Source organism: Aplysia californica, unplaced genomic scaffold (assembly GCF_000002075.1).
Source record: "Aplysia californica isolate F4 #8 unplaced genomic scaffold, AplCal3.0 scaffold00465, whole genome shotgun sequence".
In the NCBI taxonomy this organism is placed as follows: domain Eukaryota; kingdom Metazoa; phylum Mollusca; class Gastropoda; order Aplysiida; family Aplysiidae; genus Aplysia; species Aplysia californica.
In genome coordinates this window covers 163,981-182,854 of record NW_004797735.1, presented here as the reverse complement: position 1 = coordinate 182,854, position 18,874 = coordinate 163,981, and the positions used below count along the sequence as shown (strand labels likewise).

Here is an 18,874-nt window from a genome sequence, read left to right as displayed (position 1 = left end):
CACACACACACACACACACACACACCAACTCACACATGCACACAGTCTTCACCCTGTCTCTTCCATACACATCGGGCATACACATAAAGCAGGATCATATACGAAACGTTTATTCTGTATTCTATTAGTCCTAGATATCATTCCTGATAAAAGAGTGGACAAAAGAGTTCTCTTATATCTCTCTGTTTTGGAAGAAGGCTGGAGGATTTTATTGCTTCCAGGAGATCTTGCATATGCTTCATGAAGAGGACGTTTATTATCACAAATATTGATTCATATATTTATGAAGACAAACACTCAAATAAATGGTGTTAAGATCCTGTATTGTAAAATGTGAGTTCATGGACCATGTAGGCCTACACAGTGCACCATGCCTTTGTAATCCATAATTTAGACACACAGATAGATAAAAAAAACTATCTCTTTTCTTCTTTTCTTTCTTCTTTTTAAATCTCCGCCCTCCACTCATCATCCTCATCTGCAATAACCTTCCCTTGTCTCATCATGATGACATGTAGTTCTTCCTTCGTCTCTACCAGGTTCACACTGAAGGGACTGCCCGGCACATGGACACCTGACCAGCGAACACTGATTGAATATTCACCAGGCTCACTTGGGTCATATCTGAAGGAGAGAAAAATCAAATTAAAAAGAGGACACAAAAGAAATACAGTCCAACCTACTCTCATGGCTACCTTTACAAGAAACTCACCAGTAGGCCTGCATTCTGCCACTTTACATTTACTCCTTTGTGCATTAAAAAAAATTTCACTGTGTAAGATGGCCAGCTGTTTAAAGGCTGTCTTAGACAGGGTTAAATTTAGACTAAACGAATTTCAAACAGAGTAATGGGAAGGGCTTCATTCAAAGTAAAAGAACCATAACAAAGCGAAAATGTATAAGTCCACTGTCAAAATAGTCAAATTAAATGTATATTGATATAACTTTGAAAGGAAGAGGTACTAACAACTCACAAAGTCAATACAGTAGCCCACATTATGATACTCTGGTTGAGGCTCTCTTCAGGTAAGAATATTATCTCCAACATGTTTTTGTATAGCAGCTGAAATTTGAACTGTTTGTAGCAGATTTCGGGGAAGATAAATGTAAGGAAATTTATTACCTTGTGTTTTTGCACCTGTGGCCATTGAAGCCAAGAAATATAGCTAACTTCTAGATTTTCCCACGAGTAAGAGACTTTGGCTTTGACACTATTTTATCATGATATCAGTACCATTTCACGACCTCAGTGCTTTCTTGTCGTATCGCCATTTTTAATAACAGTGAAACAGTTCATAACAAAGAGTGAGCTTAAGAAAAAGTCACATGTTCAATGTTAAACAAGCAACGAGGTTGCAATTTTTCTGCTTCGCGACCCTACTGCAAAAAAATTACAGAGTAATTTTACAGTAAATCAGTGTCTGGGGTGTAACAATTGAGTGCTTCATCATCCAGTGCAGAAGATCTGTGTTTGATTCTTATGTAGGGAGAATTTTTATCGAGTATTTTGGTCTCTCTGATATGATACATTCCTCTCAGAGCAAGTTGGCCCTGACAAAGAGGGTTAACGTTGGCCTCCTTAATGATCTAAGTTGTGTCTATGGAGCATTATGTAGGAGAATATATTTTAGAAGACTCAAATTTTTTTCTAATTTAGCAGCCCCCCAAAAGAGCAGAATCTTTCTAAAACTTTATAGAGAAAAGCTAACAGATTACTCATAGGGCCTACATAATTTGAAGCAAGAAGGAAGAAATCTGACTGTGAGATAAACTTATATATCTATTAAAATTGTGACACAAGAAATGGAGAAAAATGTATTAAAAAAGTGCAAAAATAAAACCTTAACAAAAAATAAAACCAGCGTAGCCATCAGACATGCCATTTTGCTTCTGTTAGGAGTATTTGAGAGAATATGAAATATGACAAAAGTGTCAGAAACTAATAAAAACTTGCGTTTTCTCACCAGGAGAGAGCCTTAAAGCGTTACCTGCCTTGAAAAGAAATCGACTCTCTTCATCCAATATTGTACTTAGACATCTTTTAGCAATAACATCCATGAGACAATATTTCATATGATTGAATCATAATCTGTAGAAGTTCCAGCTTATGGTTTATTTGCAACTTTTTACTGCATTCCAAGTAATCCAAGTGTTTTGAAGAAAGAATGTTCATGAATAATTTTTTTCTTATTATTAGTCTTTGCTTCCCATCTGTCTTTCTTTTTGTAACCTTGTTTAGCTGTCTTTCTTCGACTAACATACAAATATATGAAAGCCTATATAGGGTTTTTCTTTTCAGTGGAGGGTACAATACTTAGTACTTGTTTGTAAAGGCATCTTTAAATATTTCGTGCTGCCAAATTCATGAAAGTGTTATGGGAATCAATGCAAATATGTTTCATATTAGTGCATGAAAAGTCACCTGTCATACAAAGCAAACTTTTTTGACATTACATACAGCACACTTTCTTTGCCCCCCAGAATAACTCTCTTCGATGAAAATAATGAAAGATGTATAATTGTACATGTATAATTAAATAAAGAAAACAAAAGAAAACAACAACAAAAATTTTTTATAAAGATAATTACATGTGACAAACGATTTAGGTCCAGAGGAACAGAAAATGACACATCAGATAAATATGCATGGAGAAAACTCTTTTCCTTTTCTCACTTTCATTTGCAGATATGGTGAATACTTCAACCTATGAGTACAAGAAAGAGTTGAAAACTTGAAGAAACTAAAACGTTTGAAAGTAGATTGAGAAGCAACTGATAATAATCTTGACAAAATTTTTAATCAAAGCATAAACAAAAACCCAGAATGTACCAAAACCACCTATTCTTTTGCTTACCTGCAAGTTATTGTTCTTTCAGACTTGGTTTCTCTACGCATGTCAACTTTAAATCCACCTGAAAAGAAACAAATGCAATAAGGTTTTCATGTTCATTTTTATCAAGGTTCCCTATAATGATTAGCATCAAGCTACAAATTTGCAGCTATGGAATCCATAAATTTTGACTAGCAACTGCCCCCCCTCCTTAATGATGAGCTCTAACATATTATCAACCCTTCTCATCTCACCTTCTTTCATTTTATCTCATCTCATATCTTGACTTTTGCTCCCCATCATTCCATCCCTTTGGAGAATCTTAAGCTCAACAGTATAGTGTTTGCCCTTTAACTTGGAGGTCAGCAGTTTGATCCCCATTAGCTATGATTTGTTTTTCTCATGTTTTCTACATACCCATCCGTGCAATATTCAAAATTAATTCTTACCCAAAGCTGAAACCACTCTCGTCAGTATAGATACAAAGAAGAGTACCTTTAAAAATAGCATGTGGATGCCTGTCAGAAAAGGGATGATTTTAATTTCTGGGAAGATAAAACAACTAAAAAATTAAAACCAACTGCTTTGTGAGATGACGGTCTTAAGGTTAGTTACTCCCTGAGCAGGGGTATGAGAAGACAAAGAAGAAGATTTCGTCTACATCGATAAGATATTGAATATTGTCTGATCAAACCCATCTCATGTCATCACATTTCATGTGATCTCACCTCAATCCAATCTTACCCCATCTCATCATATCTGATGTCATTTCATGCTATATTATCTCATCTTATCTAATCTTATCATATCTCACATATTCCATTTTATCCAATTTTATGTTATCCAACCTCTTCATCTTGTTTTAATCCATCTCCCTCTTTCCTATCTTACACTAGCCTATTCACACAATCTGATCTAATCCCACTTTTGTCTTAATTTATCCATCTCATCATGTTTCATTTCACATAACTCCCATGATATAATTTCTCATTTCAACTCATCCCCAACCTACCTCGAGGTCCACGGACTTTGACGGCCAACTGACCAGCTCCAGCCCCTTGAGTCTCCACTAAGAAGCGGGACTCGAACCAGTCGATTAAACCATTCTCCACACCTGGGCCAAACACTTTGACCTTGCTGGGGTCAGGAGGTTCACCCACTCTCAGGACAAAAGGGCTACCTGAACAAGCAAAACACATGTCACTATTAGTACCAAAGACTATTCTTAAGACTGCTATTTGACAGTGTGCACACATGCAGAACATCAAGTTAGGAAAGAGTTAGGTTATTACAGTGGAACACAGTTAACACAAACATGGGAAACTCGAAATCATGGATAGCTATTACAATAATTTGCCACTACCCGACTGGTGTCTCTTCATATTTTGGTTAGATACATCAGTTTACTTTAATTATGGATGTGTCTAACACATTTGTGAGGAAGCGTGGTGAAATCAGGCGCTCGTCAAAATAATGAAATCAGAGAAATAGGTATTTTTCCGCCAGTTTGGACATTTTTATTGAATTTTTAGTTTTTGGCTTAACCTCTATAATGTCAATATAAAAACATATTTCCATGTGAATAATATTGAAAAACATTGATTAAAGGCACATAATATATAGGCCCTATGTCATTTTTCAGTTTTCAAAGACTCTTTAGCTATTGGAGTTACCAAACTATGGCGGCCATTTTCTCGCTAATTTCACCACTGAAACCAGGAGCCCTCACTTCCTTAAAATGACAAATATTTTGAGTTCTATCCAAGATAAATGAATATTTACTTCATTGGAAGCAAGCCAAATAATTCAGCTTTCAGAGGATACCAATAACTCCATTTTATACACAAAAATTGACCAGCGCCTGATTCCACCCCGTCGTGGCACATTTGTCAATAGCCGAGGTGTTTGAGTTTTATCCCTGCCTAACTGTATTTCTGTTCATAACTCGAATTTGTAAAGGTCTGGATATAATGACTGTAATGAGGTGGCCATAAAAATCTAGACATAAGACCAAAGGCCATTTAATGAAACACAGTCTGAACCATAAAATTCAAAATTTTCCTTGAATTTGTATCGGCATTGTTTTCATCTTTTTTATTACTTTTGTTTCACAAAATCAAGATTATTCCTCAGTTAACCAACACAACCGTTACTGAAACCTACTTTTTTAGGTACACTCAGTTATTCTGTTCTAAAAAAAATGTTTTTGGTTTGAAAAGAAAAAAAAATAACTAAGTGTCAGTGAGCTCTAGTAATTCTCTAGCTAAGAATACACCCATTATGTTTGGTATGATTTGAAACTTCAATTCAGAATAGTGCACCACTTCATAAGAACGTTGACCAGTGATATATAAAACAAACTGCCTCCCCTGTAGCTCATTTTCAGATTTAGATTTACTCTTTGCATCCATTATAACCATAAACAAACAGAGATTAGATTATGTTTAAAACACCAAAAAAACCTACAGTGATGTGTAAGTAAAAAAAGGCTTTCATGTGCACTATAATAATCTATTTAAAATGCAAAAAGCAACAACAAAGTGTCTGATTTCTTCAATTCATTATATATATCGACTGCATAATACATAAGGCTCCATCATAGTACACCATTTTATGAAGTGACATAAAGTGGAGTCTTACCCTGAGCAGTCAACATATGTTGTGCAACACTTGACTATGACATCAAAATAGAATTTGTCACTACAATGGTCCCTTCACCAAAGAAAAATTAAGTTGTGATGCTAGGGGTGGGGGGCTCTCGTGGCTTAGAGGTTAAGGTGTTCGCCTCTCATTCAAAGATCCCGGGTTCGAATCGGGGTAGTGACCGAAAAATTTTCATCTTTAAAATCGTCTTCTTTCACCTCCTTTCCTGCTCTCTAGCAACGTTTTGTTGTCTGCTTTCATCTCTACTTTCTGCCACCACCCCCTCACCTCCTTTGCCCCCTCCTCTGGGCTCCTGACTCTTTCTGCAGCCTTTCTACTGCTACTCCTTGGCTCCTTCTTACTAATCTTACCGCTGTCTTTCAGCCACACCCCTGATCTTCTGGTAGGAAAGATTTACACCTATCCTTCTCAGATAAGGGCAAAAAATCTCGGAGGTCCCGTGTATCAGTTGCACATGTTAAACATCCCTTGGAGGTCTAAAATCAATAAGAGTAAGCTTCAGCCGCCTCCCGCACAAAATTCAAAATTTCTACCAATTGAAAATGTTTAATGTGTCCCGCATGCTCACATGATTTTATGCAGTTGCAAGCACTGTAAAACACATATAAAAAGAAAAAGTGATGCTTGATGATCTCAAAAAGTGCACATATATTATAAGTATGGCTTGTGCAGGCAAAATGTATTCCCATGACAGGGAAGGGCTCACCCTCGAAGAATGTAATATCTTGAGAAAAGTTTTCATTCTCTGAGAAAAAGGTCATTATTTTTAAATAACAAAGGTGACAAGCAGTAACCAAAAACACATCAAAACATAACAGCAAAACTGTACGTATGGTTAACTCTTTATCTCCGGGGGGGTAAACCCACTACGCTGGGACCCTTTTTTGGCGCTAATTATCTAAAAATGACAAAAACGTCATTATATGTGTCATTAAATCGAAACTAGCAAACCTATTTCGATAGTTCGTCATCTACTGAATTAACTTAATCCGGTATAAGAGACCTGTTTTCGGCAATTGCCAAAAAGTAATTTGATGTCGGAGGTAATCGTAAAGGAATGTGCCCGAGCCCCTGTTAGTAGTGTTAGCGGCTCACCGGCACAGTGGTTCTGATCGCGAGCTGCTGGGAGTGGCTTGCCGGAGACAAAGAGTTCAACTAATAATTGTTAAGTGCACAGAACATGCTGTAGATCATGGATCAACACCATGTAAATACAATTAATATTAATATTAATTTTTTTGAGTTGTTTTTAAAAATGAATATACTTTGAAAATCAGTTTTACAATTTGGGGCGACTCACACAACAGTGAAATTCATAGAAATCAAAGTGCTTCAGAAATTGATTTTACTTTAAAACAAATTATTTACCTAAAGTGCAATGTAAATTTAGTATGTTCTTCTGAAGAGAAAGTACAACCAGGTATACTGACACTAAGGAACAAGAAAGAAAGATGACTAATCACACATACACAGCACAGTACAATGAAACCATTAAAATGTGTATATCACTCAAATCAGTTACAGTTCTTTTTTATGTGATATTGCTACCCTTTATAATTGCCACAGAAAATAAAATTCTAATTGCCATTCAGTCTCAGGCATGCATCATGTGGGTGGTTGGCTGGTGCTCTGACCTGGTCTGCTCCTTTTTACCGATCATACATCTAACCTTTTCTTCACTTCTTTTTTGTCATGTTTGTTACTCTCTTGTAACATCTCTAATCTTTGGCACTTATATGACCTAATTGTGTAGCAAGTGCTGTAAAAATTTGATTAAAACAAAAGCATGCTTCATGCTTCATGCAAACTTGAGCAAACTGCTACCCATGGCAAACTGAGGCTTATGGAACCACAGTGGGTACATGAATATTTTCTAGAAATATGATGACAGCAAGACAAAAGTCTGGCATACAAATTATGATGACACCTGCCCTTTGCAGGCGAAGATAACCTTAACAACTTCACATCACTGGGGGAGGTGTGGATGGACTGGAAAGGGGGGGGGTATGTGTGGAGATGGTTGATCAGGCTCATCTTCACCAAAATATATCTGTTGCCATGAGGGGGCGTGAGGGGAAGGGAATGTGAGGGGCTAGACAATGTTGGCAGGTGAGGCTCACTCAGAGATTATCACAAATCATTACATAGCCAGGACGATGAAAAAGAGTTCTTTCATTAAAACATCAGGAGATGACCCAACATTCTGAAACTATTTAGAAAAATGAATGATTCCTACCTGGCACATGTACTCCATCGTACTCGACCTGTAAGATGTGTCGCTCTGGCTCCATGGGCAGTACTCTCAGTGTGTAATGACCGTCGTTGTTCTCTTTGACGTCACAGCGGGCAGTCTGATGCTGGCTTTGACAACTTGCAGTTATCTCCCCTGATAGCATAATATTATTTAACTTTAGAACATAATGAATAATGGTAATGAAAACTGAATTTTTTTTCACTTAATTTAATATCAGAATAAAAGCACAGAGTAAACAATAAAAGCATTAAATAAACAAAGGGGTGCATCGACAAACGTTTGAATGCTTGCAATTAAACCTAGATAAAGTTGAAATAATGACTGTTAATAGAATTATATCAATCTGAGATATTGCTAAAAAAATATATATACAAAGTTGACAAAGAAAAACACCGAACACAAACAAAAAACATTTGCGTCAGCTCAAAAAACACAATGAATGCAAAAAAGTCCAATATTTTAAAGTCTTTGTGAATAAAAAAGCTAGAATAAATCTCACAAGGTGAAGTGAAGGCCTACCCTGATGTAATAATAACAATATGCCAGGAATGTATTTCTTATTGCAGCTGCTAGAGAAAGTACATTGTCTATTTCTTCGTGAGCAGATCCAAGAGAGTACAGTCGGGCACATAAAACTCAAAAACATCGGGGACTGAAAATGTGTTAACACATTATTAAATCTGTAAACCCATATAACAGAAAATTAAAGAGATATCAGTTGATGAATAACAAATTTTATGAGCTATTCATGATTTCAAGCTTTCTGTGTTTATTTTTTCTAGGCCCGAGCTTATTCCTTATCTTATCCTACACATGACTAAGCTTACCGGGACCAGCTGCAGTAGTGTCCACAAACACCTTCAGCTCATGGCCTGCAATACCTCCATTGAGCCCTTCTCCTGAGACCGTCACCTTCTTAGCATCCCCTTTTGCAAAGATATTGACCTTGATAGGGCAGCGCTGGAGCATTTTGTCCGACCATGAGATATACAGGAGGAAACTACCTGGAAGAACGATACAAAATATAAAAATGTATTGACATTGTCACTATTTGATGCCCTAATTGACACAGTTTAAATCATTCAGGGGGAAAGACTTCTTCAACTCTGCTGGTTTTATAGGGCTAAGACAGGCTGAAGGGGAACACAACAGCCCAGAAGGCAGTTGAAGACAATGAATAAAAAAAACCTCCCCTGCTAGGAATTAAATATATGTTTTTTGCATGCAAAGGAAAAGAGCACTGTCATACAGTAGTATAAAAGAGAGTTTCTCCTCATTAATAAGATGGTGCATATATGGATCATGAATATATCATGAATGCTTTAACTTAGGCTCTTCGAAAACCCAGAATTTTTTTGTTCTCTGAAGTAAGACAACATTAAGATTAGGCCTACGTAAATAAAGACACTTATTATAATGCCTAATCTACAGTCCTGTACCCCCTTATAACGGCTCACATTTCCCCACAAGAACTGCTTTGGCTGAATGACTGTTTTCTCTACATGACCTTCATGGTCCCCTGGGAAGGACATACAGCGTTGTAACCTGTAGTTAGAACCTAGTACCTGTATACAGCTGGGTGTCAGTGTCAGAAGAAAAAACAGCCAAGGGACTTTAATTAATAAGGATACAAGTTCCCACCATACAGAACTGGAGATCAACTCACAGCTTTTTAAGTAAAAGTCCAACAATTGAACCTACCCCTTAATAAAAATTGGCGCTCATATGACCTTATGCAGTTGCAAGCGCCGTAAAACCCTCTACTATAAAAAAAAATAATTTTAATTTATAAAAATAATAAGAATAATTAGCATTTTGCATAGTGCATACCTCCGCTCAACAGCAAGCTCTAATTAAGTGCTTTACAAGGTTACCAGCTGGCTGAGCTCACCCATTATCAGTATGGCTCGAGAGCATTATCAAAAGTACACAAAAAGCAAATAATGTCAGCAGAGAGGTTAATTGTGTCACGACGCGGTGGATTCAGGCGCTCCACAATTTTTGGGCATGTAGAGTTATTGGTATCCTCTGAAAGCTGATTTATTCGTTTTGCTTCCAAAGAAAAAAATATCCATTTATCTTGAATAGAATTCAAGATATTTGAGATTGAAGGAAGAGAGGTTGCCTGGTTTCAGTGGGGAAATTAGCGAGAAAATGGCCACCAAAGTTTGGTAACTCCAATAGCTAAAGAATCTTTTAAAACTGAAAAATGACATATTTTGTGCCTTTAATCCATATGTGTTTTTATACGGACCCAAAAGAGGTTAAGCCAAAAAATAAAATTCCATAAAAATGTCAAAACTGTCAGTAAAAGACCTGTTTCTCCGATTTCATTATTTTGATGAGCGCCTGATTTCACCTATCCTGGCCATACCCCCACGGACTCAGTACCCGTCCTGGGGCTGCCTCCCCTTACGGGTTGGAAATAAGGGTGTATATTTCAAAGTGCTGTATTTCTCACATTTACTCTTAGATTTTCAGGAAATTTAGGAATTACAACTATAGCACCTTATAGGTTTTGACGTGTATTCCACCCTCAAACTTGACCCTTATTGCCACGCCCATGACGTCCCCTTGGATTTATAGATCTACACCAATCACTGATAAAGAGTCTAATTCCTGTTCGTTATTCTCCACAATGACATTTACGGTATTGATTCAGACGTGAGTCACTTTCATCAAATTAGTCAGATTCCCCCTCACAAAACCAGCGCCACTTCAGGAAGTACTTCGTCGGTTGTGAACGTGGGTGTTCGAGACATTTTTCAAGCTTCTACACCCATCAAAAACAAAGAAACCCCTGCTCATGTGAAAATTGAAATATTCAGATAGAGCTAGCATCGCCATATTTTCGTATTTTGCTAATTACAAACAGAAAAAGCTGTTTAACGTGACCATACAGCTGTCCCGAATTTACTTATAGCCGGGCCTAGTCCTCGTTATGAGTTTACTCGTAGCCTGGATACAACAAATAAGCGTTTTAATTATACCTTTTTCAAAATGAACTATTTCATCAGTTACCTGGGAATTCTGAGAGGTATGAGCAGTGGTATCTGTTGTACTTCAGAGGCTTCACCTCCACAGGCAGCTCTGTCTGAACACCTTGCATTGTCACCTTGGGAACACCTGTAACAACATGGAATATCACTAATATCACGGGGAATCAAGAGCTTTCTTTGAGTGATGAGAGTAAACAGAAGTTTGGTATCTATTTGCTTTTAGTGTAAGGACAAGAATCAAGTTTGAACAAATGTCGTTGGATTACAGATGAATATCATTCTGAAGATTTTCTCTCATATCATAGATTGTTAATAGTATTGGGAGCTTGCTTCTTTTTAAGAATAATATTTCGGGTTTGATAAACGATGTTGGAATCCTTTCACTTTACAAGGCGGACACAAGTAGCAAAAACACTTTCCTTATGTTGAACATATGTTTAATTTATTAAGAGCAAAGACATCTCATTTTCCCATGATTTTTTTATGTCCAAATACTGCTCTTACTTGATTTTTACATCCTTGGATAAATGAACCTCTTTCATTCATATTGTTATTCTGTGACAAAAAATAGCAACAAAAGCCGCATTAAGATCAAAGGGACTTTAAACCAACACTACTTTTGGCATGGCAGAGAGGACTAATTCATGTAAAATTTTGACCTAATTTTCCAACTTTGTTTTTGTGGTCTATTTGGTTGTTTAATTTGCAATCTGGCGTGTTGATCAGAGGCAGGGGCTTAAGCCTAGCCTATTGCATTGTTTGGCTGAAAGTGTGTAAAGCAGAGAGAGTGAGTGAGTAAAAGTGTGAGTCTCAGTTCAGTTGTATTGTTTGGTGCAAGTATATAAAAGCAGTCTGGATTACTACAGGTCAGACTTTAGAGATGAGAGCTGTATCAAGGCAGAGGAGGCCTGCTGAGAGAAGGGGAGAGTGGAGAAAAGGGGAATGGCTAGTTAGAGCCTCGGTCTCTTTTTGTGTTGTGTGTGAGATTCCAATGCATCGGGGCCCTATCGCTGAGGAAAGGATCACGATCCAGAGAGAGAAACAGGTTTGGCTAACGTTGTAAACACAGGCAACCAAAAGGTCAGTGTTTAACATTATTTTATGTTTAAGTAACAACAGTTTTCTCCATTGACATAGCCTAATATTTATAAATAGCAAACTTTGCATTTTACATTAACATTTCCACACCCTACTGATTTCAGTAAGTGCATACTTTACTGCAATTTCTATATTACTTGCAAAACAATAATACATTACCTAGTAAAAGTACGAAATTAATAAAATGTAATCATTAACTGAAACCACAAGTATTACATTCTGAAGGGCAATCAAGCGTTAAAAGAGCTCTTCCTACCAGGTCCAGCCTTTCTTCCATCAATGATGAACTCAGCACGCACAGTGGCTCTGGCAGACTCCGCCCCTTGACCCGTCACAACGACCTGGCTTGAATCTACAGGAAGCGGAGGCCCCGGGCAGTATCCGAGAAGTGGACTCAACTCAATGGGAACATTTGACCAATACATGTGGATGTAGTGGTCACCTGGCATGTAAGTTATAAAATAATTAGTACAGTCAAACAGTGCAAGTCCCGCTATTGTTGTGGAGAAAAATAGGTTGTACGAGACAGGTGGACATCTTGCACAGTGTCGTTATATAGAAAAAAACGCAAGGGGTCAAAGTGGGGAGTGCGCGTTTGTGCAGCTGATTTTCTTGGAAAGGGTCAACCTGGTCTTAGTGGGATACAGCCACGCAAAAGGTGGATCGACGGTGTCAAGGAAACCCTTAGAAAACATAACATTACAACTGAAAGAGCTGCGGAGCTGGCCTACCATAGAAAACTGCATCTCCCTTCGACGTTTAACGGCAACAGAGGATGAAAAAGTAAAAGTAAAGCACAGTAAGTAAGTATTCTAGTAGACAATTGGAGGTGCTTGGTAAAGTAACTTTCCCACTGTGGAATTAAACTCGTGTCTACTGTTTCTAACATGGGAAAGAGCTACACCATTACACAACAGATGTCGGTCCTGTTGCTGAGTTGTTGTTTAGGGCAAGAGAGCATGACGAAGCTCTCACGTCAATTTCATTAATGCAAATTAAGTTTCAGTAAAGACAACCACACTAACAAAATAATGACATATTGGAACAGGAAAGGAATAATAATATGTCAGATAGACAACAAATGTTGTAAGCATGTGTTAAAAAAATGCTGTTTTAAGTCTCTCTCTCTCTCTCTCTCTCTCTCTCTCTCTCTCTCTCTCTCTCAGCAGTGTAGCTCTGATGTCATTTAGTGCTGTGCAGTGGAAAAGGTGATGATCAACAGTCTTATAAGCATAGCCACACAAAGAACACTGTGGGGGAAGTTCTGGTTTCATTTTCTCTAATTGAAAGTTGAGGTGTATATGTTCTGTTCGTAGGTGGAAGATTGTGGTCTGTTTCTTTCCCTGCAGGTGGTTGATATTGTCATTACGTTTTATTGAAGTGATATGTTTGAAAACGGCTCTGCCTGTCTTTCCAAGGCCCAACTGTTCATCCAATCTTGTTTGCTGTTGCTTTTAATGATTTGTTTTTCTGTGTTGTATGAAGTTGGAGTTTTGGGTTGTTCCTGTTCAGATCACCTTTTGGTGAGTGTGTCTGCTCTGTCATTTCCAGGTATGTTTGAATGTCCGAGAATCCACTGCCTCACCAGGAATGCCACAGAATGTTATAAGGTGATTGGAGCCAAACAGAATATATGGTTAGTCTTGGTTTAGATGACGGTCATTTTCTATCTCTTGCACGGCTGATAGTGAGTTAGTGAAAATCACAATACTCTGCCTTTTGTTTGGATGAATGTCAAAAACTGCAGAGATGGTATAGTGCTGTTTCAATTGCCATCATTTCTGAATTGAGGTTGTTGCATTTCTCTCCACAGGCTGCAGAGATCTCATTGGAACTTCCATCTGGGTATTGTATTAGTATTTCATATCCGGCTTTGGTTGCGCCTTTGAATGCTGAGCCATTTGTATAAACGTATATCCATTCATTTGAAAAGTTGTCAATTGTTTGATGTAATGCAAGCATCAGCGTCACTGAGTCTGAAGATTTTGTGCTATTGTCTCTAAGAGATGTTGTAATTACTAGTTTTTTTTCAAAGATATGTGGGGAGGAATGTTTTGGTCATGGTTGCCTCTTTTGGTTTCTTTTCTGTTTTGAGGTAGACGGTGACTCTCCATTAGTTCTGTGATATGATGCATGACTGATTTTTGTTAAAGTCATTTCTTTGGTTTCCATGTTTCTACTGGTTTCCTGTTTGAGTAGTTGGGGCACATTCTTTTGTTTTTTTCATGGAGCTCCAAAACTGCTTTATCTCTGCGAATTCCCAGGGGTTCAACATTTGAAAGAATTTCACATGCCGCTATAGGTGTAGATCTCATGCCACCGTTTATGAAATGGAAGGCATTATTTTGGACCTTATCAAGGGTGTTGCCAGTAGTTGGACTGCCCATAGTGAGTAGGCTATTGGGGGGGGGGGGTGAAAAAAGAGAGAGAAGGATAAGGGAGGGGATGGGGAGGGAAGAGACACAAAGAGAGTGAAAACAAAAAGAAGTCATACCTTCGGTACGTGGTGTGAATGACATGGAAACTTGTTCTTTTGTCTGCTTCACACTCACAATCAGCTTCCCCTTTGGACTCAGAACTTCACCTTTAAATATCCCTGCAAAAACAGAACAGACAGTGACAATGAAAATCTTTTTTCAACCTTCATGGAGAAATTTGTCTTGGTCATTTGCGAAGGCAGTAATGTTACAAAAGTCAAGTGCAATCAAGAAAAAGCATAAAAAAGGGGATATAAATGCATGTACAGTCGAACCTGTCTTTATGGAAACCTCTTGTTGTGTATGGGACATAACAAGGTTATAGTCCATCCTTGTTTTAAGGGAGCTACCTCCCGTCACTTTAAGACATGCTCAGTAGCGACTAGTGGGGTGAGTAATAAAGTGCAATTGCTGTCCGAGATTTGTGTGAAGAGCAGTTATTCTTGTGCTCGTGTCAGTTAGCCTAGAGACGTGTTCTGGATTAAAGTGAACCCAAAGTAGACAAACACCTCTCATTGGTGGAAACCTGTCATAACTGAACTTTCCTGCACCTCCCTTGATAAATTCCTCTTTAATTACCTCCATAAAACTGAAACATGCCTAACGCAACAACAAAAAAACAGAAAGAGAAATTCCTTCCTTTCGCAGAGTTTTTAACCTGTCTAAAACTAAAAACAGAAAATTCTTTGCCTACTCAGCCTTGATCTGAAACAAAAATTATTAACTTTGGTTACCTTGGCTCTAACTTTTACATTATGCTGCCAGGCAAGAAAAGGGAGTGGGGATGCCACTTGGAAGTAGATTTTACCCCATTCATGAGAGCCCTGCATGGTGCAGATGGTTATGGTGGTATAGGTGTGAAATCTCACCAGTGCATGTAAAAGTTCCTCAGTGGCGATTCTTTCCTGAAACTTTCCTGGGTAGTTCGTGGCCAGAGGTGTGAGATTAATTTGACCAATGCCCGTCGCCCTGATTATATGGCCAGTGGACAAAAATGGTCCTTGAATCTTTGTTACATGCACAAGAGAGGTGGCATTTGTTGACTGTGTTTATCACACTGATGGGTGAGGTTAAGGGTGGAAGCAAAGAGGTTCAATCATTTCTCTTTATTATAGGTCAAACAGTGACTCTATGAGATACACGCACTGGTGGCAATGGATAAGTAGGACTGCCACATGCTATTATCAGAGAGGATAAAAGGATAGCACTACAGAGGAATAGGGTTTTGACCACTGCTTGCCGATCAGACAATTAAACCACCCCCTGGGGCAGTGCCACTGACTGTAGTGTGTTTAGGCCATTCCCAAAGGGGGGACATTTCTTGTTCAAGCATAGTAGAATTGTAAATGGGCTGACTCATGTCACGCTCATAACTGTGCCTGATCTACAACAGGGAACTGCTGCTTTTTCTTTCCTGATCCTTACTATTGTCATTTTCCTCTACTTCTTTTGTATGTTTGTCACTCTCTTGTGACCTTCTATTTCCGGGGTGCCTTGATAGTCGAAGCAGACCTTGTGCTGTTGAAGCTAGAGAGGTGAGCAGTCTAAGTCTGATTCCCTGTAAAGACTTCTCTGTTTCTCTGTTGACACCCGCCCCTTGGTGCTCAAATGACCTTATGCAGTTGCGAGCGCCTTAAAACCCTCTACTATAAATTTTTAAAAATAAGACAGTTAAACGCCCTTGATCCCACCAGCTGGGCCGCAGGTTCCCCTGTCCAAGACAAGACATGTCTAAGACAGGATGTTTTTCGGGCTCCCTTGCAGTTCCGCCTTAGACAGGTTTGAGTGTATTATGTGCTGATCGAAACACCACCAAACCATAAACATACCCTGTCTCTCAATCCCTCCCTCTCCTTCTCTCTCTCTCTCTCTCTCTCTCTCTCTCTCTCTCTCTCTCTCTCTCTCTGTTTCTTTTGTTCGTAGCACAGTGGGTTCAGTATGGTAACCTCACAGCAGTTTGTACAATTAAATTTCTATATTTGTGTGTTCTTGACTTGGGACATGATTTTGTTTGTTAGTTTGAGTAAAGAGAAGAACATCGACACAAAAATGGTCATTTGTTGCTGGGAAAAAAATAAAACAAATAGTAAACAGAAACAACAGAGGAAAAGTAAGGGAGTAGGACCTGCCAGCGGCACCCTCCAACCACCCACTGGAACATGCTTATACAAACATACAAACAATTAATACGACAGAATTGATATTTCAACAAAATATACAAAAAACAGCCCAAAACAAAAGAGCAGTTGTAAAAATATAAAATGTCAAAATTTCTAATTCAAAATCTAAAAATTTTTTAGCAAGGACGATACAGATTTACTGAGCGCATTCAAGTAGAGAAATTACAAATATGCCATGATCGCTGCTGATGTCAGTTTTAGACCAGGCACTTGAAAAAAGATTGTTTACCTGGTCCCGCCTGGCTGACATCAAGGTCCAAAACAAACAGCTTCCCATAGTCTAGAGCAATGTGATCATTCTCATCCTTCAGTTCCTGTACATCAGTGAGCAGGGTCACCAACGATTTATCCGTCACATGAGCCTCAAAAGGTGAGTCTGAAACACAAGAAGGATTTCTGCTCCATTTCTCTTCACATCATAATAATAATCATAAAATAGGCCCTGACATTTCGAGTAAATATCATGTTGAGATTAAAAATTCAGAGAAGAGTCTTGAGAATTCTTTAAAAGAACAAGATTGTATCAAAATAAAGTGAAAATATAACACTGATAATATTGGAAGAACCCTTCTACAATAAAACAAAACAAATGAAATATAACTCCATAAAGTCTAGTATTTCTGCCATTATTAAAACATCTCTTTCTCCTCATGTAGCCAATGTGGAAACAGGATTTTAACTTCTTACCACAGCTTGGGGAATATCAGAGAGACAAACTACTACTTTCAGTAAAACGCATCAAATCAGAGGAGCAAAAATTTACCCTTTGATATAAAATGTACAACTTTTATTTCATTCACTTAGCTAACGTATTCCAGAACCAAAAGATGTATCTATGTGCTTGTACATGTACAAGTTTAACCTGGAGTGACATAAGAAGGAAAATAACACCATGTGAAATTCAAAATAGAACTGAGAACCAAAATAGAAGCCAGAAAATAGAACACTAAATTCAGGAAATCTGACGTAAACTTAAAAATATTAATGTGAATGTTGTTAAAACAATTAAATATTTAAATGCTGTGCAAAAACAAAAGGCACAAAGTAACTTGAATAAAAGATCATAGGTTGATATGCATCACCCGAATTTTAATACACAACATATACCAGCCACAGAGAAGCATTTTATCATAAACAAACCCAGCAGTTAAATGTTTCAGAAATATAACCAAGTAACAAATATGAAACGAAATTCAGAAATACTTCCAAACGAAGTGTCAAAAGACAGAACATATCTTCCATCTGTGTGATTTTAAAGTCATTAAAGATTGAGTATTAGATTTCTAACTGCAACCTTTTCGCAAAATAGATAAACAGATGATTCAACTTCCTGTAGATATAAGCAGCTCATCGTCCCCACAATATGCTGATTTTCATCTGTTGAAACACTTTCAGAAATCCTGATACCATTTGATTATTAAGAAACATGCAGCAAATTCCTGGTACAAACAGCTCTAGGAGAGCTTAGTTTAGTAGGGTTTTTCTAGGCTTGAGTAAAAAGAGGTACATTAACATAATACAGTCATTTAATGCTGGAAATGAGCATGCCAGACAAAAATACGCCACAGTACAGGAGCAATAGAAAAAAGTGAAGAAGTAAAACTTATATTATATATAACCCCTCCACCCACCTATTTCTTTGACAGTATTAATGTAAATTATATACAAGGCAAGAACATCAATCAATTTGATAAAACTGAAGCAACAAAAATGGTGCAAAAAGTTTATGTGTCTGATCAAAAACTTAAACAAAATATTTATGTTGTTTTTTAATTCCCAAACACCCATAATTTTTCACTCATTGTGTATATTTTAAAAAAATAATTATTGAAAAATAGCTTTTTTGTGTGGAAAACAAATATTTGCTCATTAAAAAGATAAAATTAGTACTAAAACTATCCAATGAATATATATAGAATAGGAATACATACACAAAGATGTAGGCCTTATTTGTAATGGATATATGGTGAAGCAATAAAGGCATGCTTTGTCTACTTGAAACAGAATACAGTCAAAATTGTCCCAGACAATGAGGAGAAAAGTGGTTATCTTCTACAAATGGACATCTTGAGCAATGTCTATAGAAACATTTTTAAATGCACGGGGGGTTAGTGGGAAGTGATCATTTAACTAGTCACTGTCTTGAACAGGTTCAGGCGCAACTGCATAATAATATATGTGAGGCATCGTGGTGGAATCAGGCACTTGTCAACTTTTGGGCATCTGGAGTTATTGGTATCATCTTAAAGCTTGTTCACTTGCCTTTATTTGGATGAAAAAAATATTAATTTATCTGGAAAACAAGTCGAGATATTTGCGAATGAAGGAGGTGGGTGTCACCTGTTTTCAGAGGTAAAGTTGGTGAGAAAAT

At 37.6% G+C, this 18,874-nt stretch overlaps 1 protein-coding gene across 2 annotated transcripts in view; it reads right to left on the bottom strand.

Moving 5' to 3' along the window:
* Positions 1 to 442: 442 nt before the first annotated feature.
* LOC101851594 (filamin-C) overlaps positions 443 to 18,874 on the bottom strand; it is a gene marked incomplete at its 5' end in the record, with an annotated part of 34,031 nt that continues 15,599 nt past the window's right edge. For both annotated transcript variants that reach the window (XM_005105335.3, XM_013086416.2), the window contains 9 exon segments: positions 443 to 624; positions 2,856 to 2,913; positions 3,844 to 4,011; positions 7,732 to 7,881; positions 8,577 to 8,753; positions 10,771 to 10,875; positions 12,103 to 12,288; positions 14,341 to 14,442; positions 16,733 to 16,879. In XM_005105335.3, coding sequence (XP_005105392.2) covers positions 447 to 624; positions 2,856 to 2,913; positions 3,844 to 4,011; positions 7,732 to 7,881; positions 8,577 to 8,753; positions 10,771 to 10,875; positions 12,103 to 12,288; positions 14,341 to 14,442; positions 16,733 to 16,879 — 1,271 coding nt within the window.